The sequence below is a fragment of the Argentina anserina genome, chromosome 6 (genome assembly GCF_933775445.1).
Source record: "Argentina anserina chromosome 6, drPotAnse1.1, whole genome shotgun sequence".
Taxonomy (NCBI): Eukaryota; Viridiplantae; Streptophyta; class Magnoliopsida; order Rosales; family Rosaceae; genus Argentina; species Argentina anserina.
The window spans coordinates 26,020,949-26,036,280 of record NC_065877.1 but is presented as its reverse complement, the minus strand read 5'-3'; the positions used below and the strand labels follow the sequence as shown (position 1 = coordinate 26,036,280).

Sequence of the window (15,332 nt, the reverse complement as noted above, 5' to 3'; positions counted from 1 at the left end):
TGGAACTTATCAGAATTATGGCAAGAGCATGGGATGCCAAAAGTGATACAAAGCATAAGAAACCAGGAGCTTGTTCATTACTGAAAGGTGTAAACACTAAAAAATTTCTCACTTTATTTTTTAATACAGAAAGTATGTTGGTGCTAGATTGACGGAGTCCGGAGAAGGAATTGCCATCTTGAATGTTCAACCGACGACATCTTTCGCATCTACAACAGAGAGAATCGAATCTCTGATTCTTCTAAGATGAGTGGGTGTCGAATGGGAGTGCGACCATGTAGACCGGAAATGATCTCAGTTGTGAGCCGATCGTACTACTATAGTGGATCAAATCTTCAAATCTTCTTCATAACCAAGTGTCGACGGCAATCAATGGTTACACATGATCAAAACAAGAAATGATCTCAGTTGTGAGGGCTGCAATTTGTGACCAATGCTCGTCCGTTCGACACAAGAATTGTCGTGGAGGGGTACATTCGTGGGATTGAGGATAAATGTGAGCAAACTATTACATCGCATTTTCGTACGATGTGATAGATACTCGTGAAAAATTGGACATGACAAAAAATTGCGACATTGCTAACAACGTTTCCATTTTATTAAAGTGCAAAAACTAGTGAAAAATATGATATGATATATATATACATGAGCACAACAACGCCCCTAAAAAACGATCCTAGTTCGATCAATGAAGAGTTTTGACAACACCTCAGTCCCTCTCTGAAATCCAACCACGAGAAAGACAACCAAGATGGGTCGGCGGATCTCCGGCCTTTCGTCCTTGTTAATAACCGCCCTGCTCCTCCTCATCTCCTCCGCCGCCCACTCCTTCTATCTTCCCGGCGTTGCTCCCCGCGATTTCCACACCGTATGCTCTCTCTCTCCCTCCCTCCAAGTTTTGTATTGTAATCGTTGTGGGTTCGTGTTTGTTTGGAGTGAGTGATAATGGATCTGTGATGTTGGGTTTGATCTGTTTGTGGTTTTTGGCGGATCTGTGGCTTTGGATTTTCTGGGGTTGTGAGGTTTGGGTTGGAATTTTAGGTTTAGATAGATGCTGTTATCTGCTTTAGAGTCTGGGTTTATTGAAAGTGATAACCTTTTTTGAAGTGCAAGTGTTTTGAAAGATGATATTTATATCAGAATGAAGCCAAGTTAGCAACAAATCAAGAAAGGTTGAGTATTGTATTGTTTCTCGAATATATTGGTGTGATTGTAGAAGTGATATGACGAGAGACTTATGTTTCCCATGGAGAATATTCTTACAATGTTTAACCTTGATTGGTGTGGCTACACTTGTGGCAGCTCTATGATTGTGCGTGTGTTAAGTTTAAAGATTTCTGCTGTGTTTATCATAATAATGATGCGGGTGATCTGTGTGATATTTTGTATTGTTGTCGCGTTGAGCATGTGGTCTTTTACAGACTTGGTCATTCTTACTGCAATTAGCTTATGCTTGAACTCATTGGAGAACATTAGTGATACCTTCTTTTGTAATTGAGGATGTGTGTACCTGTATTCAAACTCATGAGACGTTGAATTGGCCTAAGTTTGATTTAAAGTTGTGATAAATTTGTTAGCTTTCAATTAAATTGAATGCGTTAGCTTTAGAACTCAATCATTTGTTCTGCTTCCTTATTTCTCATTTTGTACTGAGAGCTTGTTTTCCTCACGTCTTTTTTATTTGACAGGGAGATCCACTTTCTATCAAAGTGAACAAATTGTCTTCTACAAAGACTCAACTCCCATATGATTACTACTACTTAAAGTATTGCAAGCCCAAACAGATTGAAAACAGTGCAGAAAATCTTGGGGAGGTTCTCCGCGGCGATCGCATTGAGAATTCTGTATATGTTGTGAGTACTTATTACACTTTTGACCTTTAGTATCCAGTTAGTACATGCAAAAAGAAATAATGATTTTCTCTTTGATTTGACCTCATTAATGAAACCTCTAATTATTTTTTATCCAGTTCAAAATGAGGGAGGAGCAATCTTGTGTGGTAGCTTGTCGATCAAAGCTTGATGCTGAAGCTGCAAGAAATTTTAAGGAAAAGATTGATGATAAATACAGAGTACAAATGTAAGTCAAGATGCCATGCCAAGTTTGTGATTTCAAGTGGTTTCTTTTCTCTTTCTATCGAGTTCCTGAAATATTTATATGAATTGGCTGCTCTACATTATGTGAATCCATCTCTCTCCCTTGGTCACCTCTTTAAAGAAAAGCCATTATTTAGTTTATGCTACTTGGTGGTTTCATATTGACCTCTCAACTGGAATGCAGGATTTTGGATAACCTTCCAGTTGCTGTCCTCAGACAAAGGCGGGATGGAAGTCCGTCCACTACTTACGAACATGGATTCAGTGTTGGATTCAAAGGAAATTATGCAGGGGTATATACCTATTAACAGTTGCAAAAGTTGAAGTGTACCTGTTTATATTATCTCATACTTGTCATTTGTTTTACAGAGTAAAGAGGAAAAGTATTTTATCAACAACCACTTGAGCTTCAGAGTTATGTACCACAAAGATCCTGAGACTGACTCTGCCCGAATTGTTGGTTTTGAGGTTACTCCAAACAGGTACAATTCTTTTTTTTTTCTTCTCTTTCATCCCTCATCCAGAGCATTTGCTGCATTTCTTTTTTAACTACTTGGGTCCCAAACACGATGCCTGTGGTGTTAAAATTAGTGGCAGAATTGGAAAAAGCGTTGGTATATGTTATTTTTGTATGCTGCTTTCCTATATTTTTCTAATTACTAATTTACTTTATCGTCCTAACTGAACAAAATGATGTTTTTGTTTTTTGATATTGAAAGTGTATTTACGTTAAAGAGTTAAGTTGTGGTTGAGAATACATCTCCTCTGAAATATAATATTGATATGCCCACTTGAGCTCCATTCAATATGGGTTTCATATTGAATAAAAAAAAAGTTTATTTACGTATCTGCTCCCACCACTCTCTCTCTCTTCCCCCCTACCCTGTCCTTGTTTGTTAAGTCTGCTATTGATCCCTGCTGTTTACGCTTTGTTTTTTCTCCTATTTGGAAGTTGTGACCTCAGATAGTGGTATGTGACTTTGGCAAAAAAAAAAAACAAAGTTATGTACAGCGGCAGTAATGTAACTCCAACTTAAATCATTCTTGTTGCCACGGTTCATGTTCTTTTGTTTTTCAAGAATAAATAGCTGTATTTTGATTTATTACTTTTCTTATACGTCTCCACAGTATCAATCATGAATATAAGGAATGGGATGAGCAAAATACTCAGTTGGTAACATGCAATAAAGACACAAAAAATCTACCTCCTGGAAGCACTGTTCCGCAAGAAGTTGACAAAGATAAAGAGATTGTATTCACATTTGATGTTTCCTTTAAGGTACAACAAAAACCTATTGACTATTGACTAATTCTCCTTCTTTGTTTCTGTTACATACTTGTAAATTTATGCTCTTTCCTTATTCTGTCTCTCAAGGAAAGTGATATCAAATGGGCATCTCGTTGGGACACATACCTGCTCATGAATGATGATCAGATCCACTGGTTCTCAATTATAAACTCTCTGATGATTGTCCTCTTCTTATCTGGTATGGTGGCTATGATCATGATGAGAACTTTGTACAGAGATATCGCCAACTATAATCAGTTGGATACACAAGATGAGGCTCAAGAAGAAACCGGATGGAAACTTGTGAATGGAGATGTTTTCAGGGCCCCTATCAATTCCAATTTACTTTGTGTCTACGTTGGTACAGGGGTTCAGATCTTGGGAATGACACTTGTAACTATGATATTTGCTTTGCTTGGGTTCCTATCTCCTTCCAACCGAGGGGGTCTTATGACGGCCATGGTTTTATTGTGGGTTTTCATGGGGTTATTTGCTGGTTATTCTTCTGCACGATTATACAAGATGTTCAAGGGTACAGAGTGGAAAAGGAATACCTTGAAGACTGCATTTATGTTCCCAGGAATTCTGTTTGCTGTCTTCTTTGTGCTAAATGCCCTAATTTGGGGGGAGAAATCTTCTGGAGCCGTGCCCTTTGGGACAATGTTTGCTTTGGTTTGCTTATGGTTTGGAATATCAGTGCCTTTGGTGTTTGTGGGCAGTTATTTAGGGTTCAAAAAGCCAGCTGTTGAAGACCCTGTAAAGACTAACAAAATTCCACGGCAGGTACCAGAACAGGCCTGGTATATGAAACCAGTCTTCTCAATACTTATTGGTGGAATTCTTCCATTTGGAGCTGTTTTCATTGAGCTGTTCTTTATCTTGACATCAATTTGGCTGAACCAGTTCTACTACATTTTCGGGTTCCTTTTCATCGTGTTTGTCATCCTTTTGATCACTTGTGCGGAGATAACAATGGTGCTCTGCTACTTCCAGTTGTGCAGTGAAGACTACCACTGGTGGTGGAGATCATACCTGACCGCAGGTTCATCTGCCCTCTACCTTCTCCTGTACTCTGCCTTCTACTTTTTTACTAAGTTGGAGATCACAAAGTTTGTTTCTGGCGTCCTTTACTTTGGATACATGTTGATCGTTTCGTATGCTTTCTTTGTCTTGACCGGAACTATTGGTTTCTATGCGTGCTTCTGGTTTGTTCGGAAGATCTACTCCTCTGTGAAGATCGACTGATCTGAAGATGATGTTGAAGGTTAATTGAAAGATGGAAAAATTAGGTCTGCATGAGGAATCAAATGGGTAATGGACTGAGAAAGCGAAGGGGTTTGAGCTGTCCATTGGCTTTCAAAAGGCCATGATATAGGGGACATTTTCCGAACATTACCAAAACCTTTTCTCCTGGTGGTGGTAGCTTAGCTCTGTTTCTGTTGTCTTGTTGTGGAACTGTAGTTAGTAGTTTGAGCTTGTTGCTTCTACATATCATTGTTATTTCACACGCTAATGATTTTATGAAGTGCTAGTTATTTCTATCGAAGCTCTTTAACTCTGTATGCCCATTGTCATCTGCAGTTCTACTGCAGGAGATTATAACTGTATTCATTGTTTTTCTGAGAATGAAGGGGCTCTGGTATTTGTTCAGATATTGAACCACGAAGTAAACGAATGGTGGAAGCAGTTCTTTACATTCTGAGATGGATCTGCCAATATCTAGTCACCATGCTTCCCAGCCTATGTATATAGTTTCCTGGTCGCAGCCGATGAGCTGCCTTGAGCTTTTTCTCTTTTTCTCTTGTAAGAGGAAAGGAAAAGTAATTTACATGATTTATTTGACAGCATACTACCCAGGATATTTTCCTTATAATACTTCTTTAGTCAGGTGATCTGCTGCTGAAAAGCCACATTGATCGGTAGGAGCTCAGGGGCTACTGTCAATACATTAACAACCACAACAACCAATTCTCACTTGTAAAGAAAAAGAAGTTCTCACATTTTAATCAGCCAACCGTTCACAAATGTTTGTCTCCCGCACACTTGCCACAAGGTTATTAACTTATTATCATCGAGCTATAGAACGGCTTAACAAGTGAAATGACGAAAATATTCCCAAACCATAGTTACCAAAGGTTGTCAATGTTGCACCATTTCATGTATTGTTTTCTTCAAATGACTGCAGATTTCAACTTTTGCGCACAAAGTTAAACTAGATGCGGGTTTTGTCCTACTTCTGTATTGTTAAATCTTAGTTATTGAACAGAATGTTAGCATTTTGTGATTTAGTCGCCACACAGAAATTTGGCTACTGACTTTTCGTCACACAGTTAAATGAATAGGCAATGAGTCCATATCATAACATTTTATGGGAACAGATCAGGCAGATTAACTTTTGGGTCACGGAAATGAGTAGATGACAGAGCAAGTTACATTCTCTGATCTCTATATAAACTGAGCAGTTTACATGTCATTGCATACCTGCTAATTAGTCCATCTTCTCATCATATCCTAGCTAGCTTACCATGGAGTTCACCAAGCTCGGAAAATGTCTCTCTTTAGCCTTGATCCTTGTTGTATTTGGGGCTTGGTTCTCTGAAGCAACTTCTCGCACTCTCCAAGATGCAGCAATGCATGGGAGATACGATCAATGGATGGCTCGTTATGGACGTGTCTACAATGACATTAGCGAGAAGGAGAAGCGCTTCCAGATTTTCAAGGAAACTGTTGCATATGTAGAATCATCCAACAGTGATGTAAACAAGCCTTACAAATTAAGTGTCAATCAATTTGCAGACCTTACAAATGAAGAATTCGTTGCCTCAAGAAATCGATTCAAGGGGCACGAATGTTCCACAAGGATCACTTCTTTCAGGTATGAAAACGTTACTGTGCCAGCTTCTGTGGACTGGAGACAGAAAGGAGCTGTAACCCCAGTCAAGGACCAAGGCCAATGTGGTACGTAACTAAGCAGCCAGCTAGTTGTAATTTATAGATGCAAACAACTACTTTTAAGTATTAAAGATAACTCGTCTGACTTGTACTAATTTGCATGTTTACATATATACAGGATGCTGCTGGGCTTTCTCAGCTGTTGCAGCCATGGAAGGAATCACTCAACTTACAACAGGTAAACTAATCTCTTTATCAGAGCAAGAGCTGGTGGACTGTGATGTGAATGGTGAAGACCAAGGTTGTGAGGGTGGCTTGATGGACAATGCCTTTGACTTCATCAATCAAAATCACGGACTTAGTACTGAGGCTAATTACCCCTACACCGGTGTCGATGGTACATGCAATGCACAGAAGGAAGCAAGCCATGCAGCATCAATAACTGGCCACGAAGATGTGCCTGCAAATAGTGAAAGCGCCCTTCTTAAGGCCGTTGCCGGTCAGCCTATTTCTGTTGCCATTGATGCTAGTGGATCTGATTTCCAATTCTATTCTAGTGGTGTTTTCACTGGAACTTGTGGAACAAGCCTAGACCATGGTGTTACTGCTGTTGGTTATGGTGTTGGCGATGATGGGACTAAGTATTGGTTGGTTAAAAACTCATGGGGCGCACAATGGGGTGAAGAAGGGTACATAAGAATGCAAAGAGATGTTGATGCACCGGAAGGCCTATGTGGTATCGCAATGGCAGCCTCTTACCCCACTGCCTAAGCAATTCACACTGTGATATGTAAATGAACTTCTTGTGCTTATGATGCTTACAAGTTACCATATCTGTAAGAAAACTTTCAATTTCCATTAATACAAAAATTAAGAGCTTTATTACTGTTTAGTTTTTCAATAAGTCTCTATAGACGACCTTGTTCTATGTGGATTTGAGATTTTAAAATCTCACTCATCCTTCCATCATTTGGTTCCATTCTACTATCTATCAAATTCTGTCTTCCACTTTGAGTCCTGAGTCCAAACGCCAAACTGAAGTCACTGTTAGTTTGTTAGAAATCAAGCTATTGTTGCAACTGCTAAATTTTTTTAACAAGATCCAGAAATGAGGTTACATGACTAATAGAAGTTTAGAAGCACTACTTTTTCATAGTAAAACATTGTGTTGACTAAAGAGTTCTGAAAGCTTGCTGCATTTCCAGGGATGAGTGACTCAAGGAGTTATTGCATGAATTTCAGGTATTTTGAAGTGAAAATTAACTATCTTCTTAACCATTGGAAGCAATTATATAGTACTATATATAGATAGTGCTCATTCTTGTTTCGCTCAGCATTTGAAGCTAAAGCGTCACATGTGTAAGGAAACTATCATAATTCAAAGTTAGAAATGTATTGCTGCTTTTCTGCAAGTGTCTTATAAGAGTTCTAAAAGACCACCACACACTATATAGTAGTCGCACTATCTTTGCCAAATTATATTGGCTATCCAAGTGTTCTGTTGCTTTTTTTTAGTTACCCACTTTGAATGCTTTTAATTCATTTCTGATAGTAGGCATGTCCATTTTAAGATGTTGACCAACTTCAAATTTATGGTTAATTTTTTATTGCTAGCTTGTCCAAAATCTAGATCCACCAGAAAAAAATGCAACATTGAGCTGTTATTGTTGAAGGTTTTGAAGAAAGTATAAAAGGCTAGGAGGTGCATTTCGAAGGCTTAGGGCAAATCTTCTTGTTCCTTTCCTTATGGGCTATGGCCAAATGTGGGCAGTGGTATTTTGATATGTATCCCACCAACTCATGCATGTCATAATCTCTCATGCTTCCATACATGTTTCCGGTTTCTCTTGCTGTGTTTCACTGCCTGTATCTAGATACATTATTATTTAACCATTAGTTCAGCAAAGGGATACCCCGGTAAAAAAAATTGGCACATTCAAGTTGGATAAATTCATGCATTTTTGTTTTTTGGTTCACAGTAAAATCTATGCATGCAGTGATGCAGCTGATGAGATAAGCTAGTTTACTAGCTAGCTGCAAATGTTTTTTTTAAATAAAGCTGCAAAGTTAGATCACTAAAAAAATAAAAAAAATTCGAAGCTAAAATCTGTAATCCCAACTGGACCAGGTGAAAGCTCGGTCAAACTTCTGTAATGCTAAACCGTAGCTATTAAACAAAGGACTATCATTTTGTATGCATATTAAACTTGGCTACTGCCTTGTCCTGACATCAGATTATACTATGAGATAATGAGTCCACATCAGAGCATTTTATGGGGCACAACTATTGCAGATCAACTTTATGGGCACGGTGATGACTGATAACACAGCAAGTTTGAAGTCTCTGATCTCTATATAAACTGAGCAGTCTACATTTCATTGTATGCCTGCTCATTGTTCATTTGATCAACTTCATCATACATATCCTAAGCTAGCAAAACCATGGAGTTCACTAACCTCGGAAAATGTCTCTCTTTGGCCTTGATCCTCGTTGTGTTTGGGGCCTGGTCCTCTGAAGCCACTTCTCGCACTCTCCAAGATGCCTCAATGTATGGGAGATTCGAGCTATGGTTGGCTCGTTATGGACGTGTCTACAATGACATTAACGAGAAGGAGAAGCGCTTCCAGATATTCAAGGAAACTGTAGCATATGTAGAATCATCCAACAATGATGCAAGCAAGCCTTACAAGTTAAGTGTCAATCAATTTGCAGACCTTTTGAATGAAGAATTTATTGCCTCGAGAAATCGATTCAAGGGGCATGAATGTTCCACAAAGACCACTTCTTTCAAGTATGAAAACGTTACTGTGCCAGCCACTGTGGACTGGAGACAGAAAGGAGCTGTAACCCCAGTCAAAGATCAAGGCCAATGTGGTACGTAATGAAGCATCTGGCGAAGGGTTACTTATAGATTAAGAACAGCTGCTAAGTTCTAGTATAAAAGGGATTACAAGTATAACTTGTACTAATTTGTCATATCTATATATACAGGATGCTGTTGGGCTTTCTCAGCTGTTGCAGCCATGGAAGGAATCACTCAGCTTACATCCGGCAAACTGATCTCTTTGTCCGAACAAGAGTTGGTCGACTGTGATGTGAATGGTGAAGACCAAGGCTGTGAGGGTGGCTTGATGGACAATGCCTTTGACTTCATCAATCAAAATCACGGACTTAGTACTGAGGCTAATTACCCCTACACCGGTGTCGATGGTACATGCAATGCACAGAAGGAAGCAAGCCATGCAGCATCAATAACTGGCCACGAAGATGTGCCTGCAAATAGTGAAAGCGCCCTTCTTAAGGCCGTTGCCGGTCAGCCTATTTCTGTTGCCATTGATGCTAGTGGATCTGATTTCCAATTCTATTCTAGTGGTGTTTTCACTGGAACTTGTGGAACAAGCCTAGACCATGGTGTTACTGCTGTTGGTTATGGTGTTGGCGATGATGGGACTAAGTATTGGCTGGTTAAGAACTCCTGGGGGGCACAATGGGGTGAAGAAGGTTACATAAGAATGCAGAGAGATATTGATGCACCAGAAGGTCTTTGTGGTATTGCTATGTTAGCCTCTTACCCCACTGCATAATTAATATAACTTACTGTAAATCTGTAATCATTGCATGCCTAGCTACTATAATTTCTAGGTTCATTCATACTATGATATGTACATGAACTTGCGCTTCAGATACTCCAAAACCTACCATATCTGTAAGAAAACTTGAAAACTTATCATTACACGAATGGAGAACCTCTTTCTGTCTAGCTGAAATATCCATCATTATGCATATATGTGGACAAATGCTATATAAAGTTCTTGCGCCATCAACATTAAACTATTTTCCATTACTAGCATTAGCTAGACCAAGAAAGCATAGCAATTATGTCGTGGTCTTTTCAGACTGCAGCCGCAAATATCAATTTCTAAATACAGCCCCATGCTTAAGGTGCCTCATGTCCTTGAGAAAATATTCATATATTTGTCTTCTTAGTTCTTAGACCTCCGTTGCACTTGGGTTTACACTTTACAACAGTACCCCAATTTTTCAGGTGGATTTTCTTATGATAGTTAGACAAGTCTGCGAATGAAATTAGCTGTCTGCATTGCATAAACTAAGGATGTCACAGACTGCATCTATGTCAACCTACCAGCCATGTTCAGGATTTTACAGACAGCCGCCAATCGGGCTACTTGATATTTCCTTTAGTGATCTAGTAAGCTAGCTTAGGTGTTCCTGGTAAATCTAGCTTGGAAATCATTAGTGAGGGGGCAAGGCCTCAGGGTGATCCAAATATACATTCTACCTATTTTAAGATGCAACTCATATTCTAGTGTTAGGACTTAGGAGAATAATATATAGATCAAAGACCTCAAATTTAAAAGATCGCCCTGAAAGACCACAATTCTTTCCATGCATTGGTTAACAAAACACATATAGACTGATTCTTAAGTTTAACGACTTGACATGTTTAGTTTAGAAATTCTTGTGACAATTAATTGGAGGCTATGTTGGCAAGTTTGGTATTCAATGTTCTGCAAGGAAACTGATGATATCATTCTTGAGGTAGACATGTGATACTGATAGACTGAAAGCAAGGTTCAAGGTTGTGTTGCAGATCTCTATCAGTAACAAAGTCTGCATAGGTGAGAAGTGCTAAGATATGCCTGTTCTTTAAAGTTTAACTACTATACCGTCGGGTTAAATAGTTATTCACTCCCTGGAAACCGAAGCCAACGAAGTAATGCAGACTGTAATAGTCTATTGCTGTGGTTTACTCGAATGGAATTACTAAATAACTTGTTGGGTAAGTGACGGTAAAGATTTGTGATTGCTGGAACTAATCAAAGAACTGAAAATGGCCCGAACTTGGCCTTTATGGAGTTCAGCTGGCACTGATATCAGTGTTCTGAGCCTCAATAACTCAACAGTAATCTCTAATCAACGATGGTGAACAGATATGCGTGTTGATCAGGCAAACTGCAGTGACCGGCATGGTTCTATAATTTATGTCCTTTTACCAGCCACAATGTGTTCTATTCTGTTGGTATGTTAGGATACAAAAATTTGGAGGTAATCTGAGCATGTAATCTGGAGGTGTCATGAGGTAGTTTTTAATAAAACTATTTTTAGTCTCTAGATATCATATAATGTTACTGTACATATTCTCAATCAACAAAAGAAAATGCTAGGATACAAAAATTTGGCAAGCCAGGAGCTTATAAGTGTAAAATTTGTCAATACCCTTGTATATACATTCAAGTTAGGTGAAATCCATGCTATCTATCTTCTAGATAAGGAAACAGAAAAAGGAGAAACAGCAAATGCATGGCTTTGTGAAAATATATATTTCGTGTCAACCAAAAGAACCAAAGCAAAGTTAGAATCACCCTCATCAGCTTGAGCATGATCTTGATTTCATGCTTTTCTGCCTGCACATGATTTTATAATGTGATACCATTATAGAGTCATGCAAAAGTAAAAGGATATATATATTGGAAAATGAAGGGAGGTTTGAAAATTAATCACCAACCAGAATGAATCCTTCTTTTCTTGTGCCAGGAAATCTTCAAAAGAAATTTCAGTAAAATCTACGTCTTTACTATCCATCTGCTCACTGGATTTGGTCTTCAACTCCGTGTCAGCACTAATTTCAAGCATCTTAAAAAAAAAAAAACAATCTTCAGATTTCCATTTGTTAATGTGAGGAGACATAAGTTTACAAATTTGTGAAGCCCCAACTTTCATCCCATTTAAAGAAAAACTAAAATTTTTAAGTCTGCTTCTGTCATGACTTCTTAAAGCATTAGGACAAAATTTCAAATCAGACCAACATCATCTATAACACGAGATGAAGGGATGTCTAAAATCTTTCGTCTCAAACCATAGAATCAGAGTTATATTGGTACCTTCATGTATGCTGGTGAAAGCTTAAGCTGTTGTTGGAGCCAATTGTATACAGATGCATCCTCTTCCAGTCTCTTCTGTTCTAATTCTAGCTTGCATATCTGAAATATCAAAGCATTAAATCCTCTTGATAGATAATCAAGTACTCCAATAACATTCTTAACTACCAGATTACTATATCATTTGGGTCAGTGAGCCAACCTGTTTACGAAGGCGGTCAAAAGAAGATCTATCTGCCTTGTACAGTAGTGCCTTTCTAATTGTGAATTTACGCTGAATGGCATCAGCCCTGTTCAAAAAGGAAATAGGTAATAAATATAAAAGCAAATTACAGATCATGTTACCGAAATAATACTGAAAATAGAAAACCAAGGAGAAGGGAAAGCTTCTAAATTAGTTTGAGACATACTTGAGCTGCAGCTCATTTCTGGCCTCAACTAAGCACGTAGCAAACTGTCCAACCTGCATAGGAGAGAACACGAACAATTATATCATTGCAGGTAATTCTGCATGATACTTCACTATCTGTCTACCATTGAATTGTAAACTGGATGTGTTCTTGACTAGTTGCAAATCTATGAACTTAGGAGGTTTGGATTAATAGATGCACAATCAACTAATTCGGGAGAGAATAACAACAAGCAACATCTGGAGTTTTGGCTATCTGACTCTATCTAATTCATCGCAAATGCTTCATATTTATCTTGCAAGTAGAAATCAGAAATAACAACAATCTTTCTCATATAGTAGTACTGTCAAGAACACAAACGTCTAATTTCATTCCCTTTCATGCACAACCTAAAGATGAAAATATTTTCAGGACGAAAGTGACTAAAGCACAATAAGATGACCTAAAGAGGAAAAACCCACTAGGCTCAGGTTATCTAACTGATTCTTGCGGTGGACAAGATTAATATCAAAAGTGCAAAGACAATTAATATAAATAAGGTACAGATATGCTGATACATCACGCATGTTTAGCACTAAGGCATTGATTCCAGAATTAGTTCCCCGAAGTCAGATAGCCCAATTATAAAAGGAACCAAGCAAGTCCTTTTTTTTTTGAAAGAGGGAACCAAGCAAGTCCTTTCTGTTACCACAAAAGTTCAGTAGGGCCATTTCTACCTCAAAATTTTGAACTCAAGGTGCACGTACAATATAATGCTTGCAACAAATGATATCTTTGGGGCATCTAATGAAAACTACAACCAAACAAAGGTCATTCCCAAGCTTGGATCATTTCAAAGAGCTGCCCAATCACCAAATCGAAAGTCAAGTTGTAGCAACTTACAGCACTTTAACCTCCCAATAGTACAAAATCGAAAAATACAAAACATGGTCTCATGATTGTTTCACATGTAAGAACTATCTACTATCTCATTTTGACACAGGTGATGCCACACATATGTTCGTGGTATATATACATAAATCTCTATACAGTTTCCGAATGTATTTGAGAAAACAATCCTGTTCTTCCTCTAACAAAAGCCTAATAGCTTAAACATGAAACTACATCTCTCACATTTTCCAATCGGATTTCATTTTGCACCATTATACTCATCATCATCATCAACGACAAAACTCTAACAATAAGCCAATACCAGAAGCTCAAATCACATTCATTAATACTCACTCGTACCATGTACAATGCAATTATGCATTACCTTGTTTCACAAGGCTACTATAACCATTAGAGCAAAAGTACAAAAAAATTATCAAGTACCTGAGAGAGTGTCAATTTCTTGGATACATTACACTTCATAAGCTCATCATATTGCTTCTTGATCTTCCTCTGTGTAGCACTAGTGGATGATGTAAACGGGTAGAAACACACCACATCAGCCTTGACCCGAGAACCCGAAACCTGACCCGAACTCCCCTTCTCACTCATTTCCTCTTTTTCCAAATGTAATGAACTACTCTTCTTCTTAGCCCTCCTCTTCTTCTTCACTTTCTCAACGCCGCCGGACACCTCCCTCTCCTCGTCCTCGGAGCCCGATCCTTTTGGGTCCAAACGGGTCGGGTCATTTTCATTGTGGGTAGTCCCAATCAAAGCCTCGGACTCTAGTTCAAAAACGTCGTTCTGGGTCTGCTGCTCGAGCTCTGTTTTCCTCAGTTTGACGAAAACAAAGAATGGGATTGCGATGAAGAAAGTGAAGAGGAGGAAGACGAAGACGTATAGATTGGACATGGGTGTGTTGCGTTTGCAGAGATTTCAGAACCCAAAATGGATGAACACGAAGCCATGAAAATGCGTCATTCAAAGAGACATAGAGAACAGAGATTGGAGATAAAGACAGAAGCTTTGAGTTGAAAGATGAAAGCTTTAATGTGTTGTTGGGTTAAAGTGGGAGGGAGCTTGGATTGGAAGTGAGGGAAACTAGTCTAGTACGCACTGTACGCTGCTTGCTTCTGCCTTTGAAACTTTGGATGTTTGGTCACACTATCAAAGTCTCGACCTTTGCTTTGATATGGAGGAAGATTGGGGGTGTCGTTTTGTGACTCTTAAGCTCTTAAATTCTGTGGCACCTGTACCTTTTCATCTATTGGGAAATTAAGGTTTTCTAATCTTCTATTCAATCCACAAGAAAGAATAGAAAAAGATCTTGGGATATTTATGAGTAAAACCAAAATAGGCTTCACAATCTCTTATGTGTTCCGGGAGAATTACTATTTTATCCTTGTGTGTCTTAGCCTAATAGGTTTCTTGTTATGAGATAGATTAGCATCTCCGTAATAGATTAGGACTCAGAATCCTACGGGATTGTGGTTTTGTAATGACTATATATAGGCCCCCATATCATTCAATAATACACAATTATTTCATCCTAAAACACGTTATCACGCACTTTGCCCTAAAACCCTGAACTTTTAGAGCCCTAGAATTTTTTTCTCTTCTCCACCGCCGGCCGCCGTCGTCTCCGGCCTCCGACATCTTCCCGTCGGCGTAGCCCCTGCTCGCCGTCGCTGCAACCTCCCCTCCCCCGCTGCTACCTCTGAAGCCCCGCACGCAGCCCCACAACACAGCCCCTGCAGCCCCGCTGCCCCTGCAACACCCCTGCACACAGCCCTGCATGCTGCCCTGCAGCACCTGCGACCCCCCCTGTAGCCCCTGCGACCCCCCAGCTGCCCCTACACGCAGCCCCTGCGACCC

At 39.1% G+C, this 15,332-nt stretch overlaps 4 protein-coding genes across 4 annotated transcripts; 3 read left to right on the top strand and 1 right to left on the bottom strand.

Annotated features, from left to right (window-relative positions):
• The first annotated feature begins 653 nt into the window (after positions 1–653).
• Positions 654–4,943, top strand: LOC126797525 (transmembrane 9 superfamily member 7). Its single transcript, XM_050524162.1, has 7 exons — positions 654–868; positions 1,689–1,853; positions 1,970–2,079; positions 2,281–2,389; positions 2,466–2,578; positions 3,225–3,375; positions 3,472–4,943. The coding sequence occupies exons 1-7, from the start codon at positions 752–754 to the stop codon at positions 4,627–4,629; spliced, it is 1,923 nt and encodes a 640-aa protein (XP_050380119.1). The 5' UTR covers positions 654–751; the 3' UTR covers positions 4,630–4,943.
• A 946-nt stretch (positions 4,944–5,889) lies between these two features.
• Positions 5,890–7,610, top strand: LOC126797526 (senescence-specific cysteine protease SAG39-like). Its single transcript, XM_050524163.1, has 2 exons — positions 5,890–6,342; positions 6,455–7,610. The coding sequence occupies exons 1-2, from the start codon at positions 5,910–5,912 to the stop codon at positions 7,045–7,047; spliced, it is 1,026 nt and encodes a 341-aa protein (XP_050380120.1). The 5' UTR covers positions 5,890–5,909; the 3' UTR covers positions 7,048–7,610.
• Positions 7,611–8,691: 1,081 nt separating this feature from the next.
• LOC126798680 (senescence-specific cysteine protease SAG39-like) lies at positions 8,692–10,037 on the top strand. The gene is made up of 2 exons (XM_050525706.1): positions 8,692–9,151; positions 9,269–10,037. The coding sequence occupies exons 1-2, from the start codon at positions 8,719–8,721 to the stop codon at positions 9,859–9,861; spliced, it is 1,026 nt and encodes a 341-aa protein (XP_050381663.1). The 5' UTR covers positions 8,692–8,718; the 3' UTR covers positions 9,862–10,037.
• Positions 10,038–11,490: 1,453 nt separating this feature from the next.
• Positions 11,491–14,566, bottom strand: LOC126800635 (uncharacterized). The gene is made up of 6 exons (XM_050528028.1): positions 13,902–14,566; positions 12,588–12,640; positions 12,380–12,467; positions 12,181–12,279; positions 11,805–11,932; positions 11,491–11,703 (listed from the first exon to the last, which is right to left on the bottom strand). Exons 1-6 carry the CDS (start codon positions 14,367–14,369, stop codon positions 11,667–11,669), a joined length of 873 nt encoding a protein of 290 aa, XP_050383985.1. The 5' UTR covers positions 14,370–14,566; the 3' UTR covers positions 11,491–11,666.
• Positions 14,567–15,332: the final 766 nt, after the last annotated feature.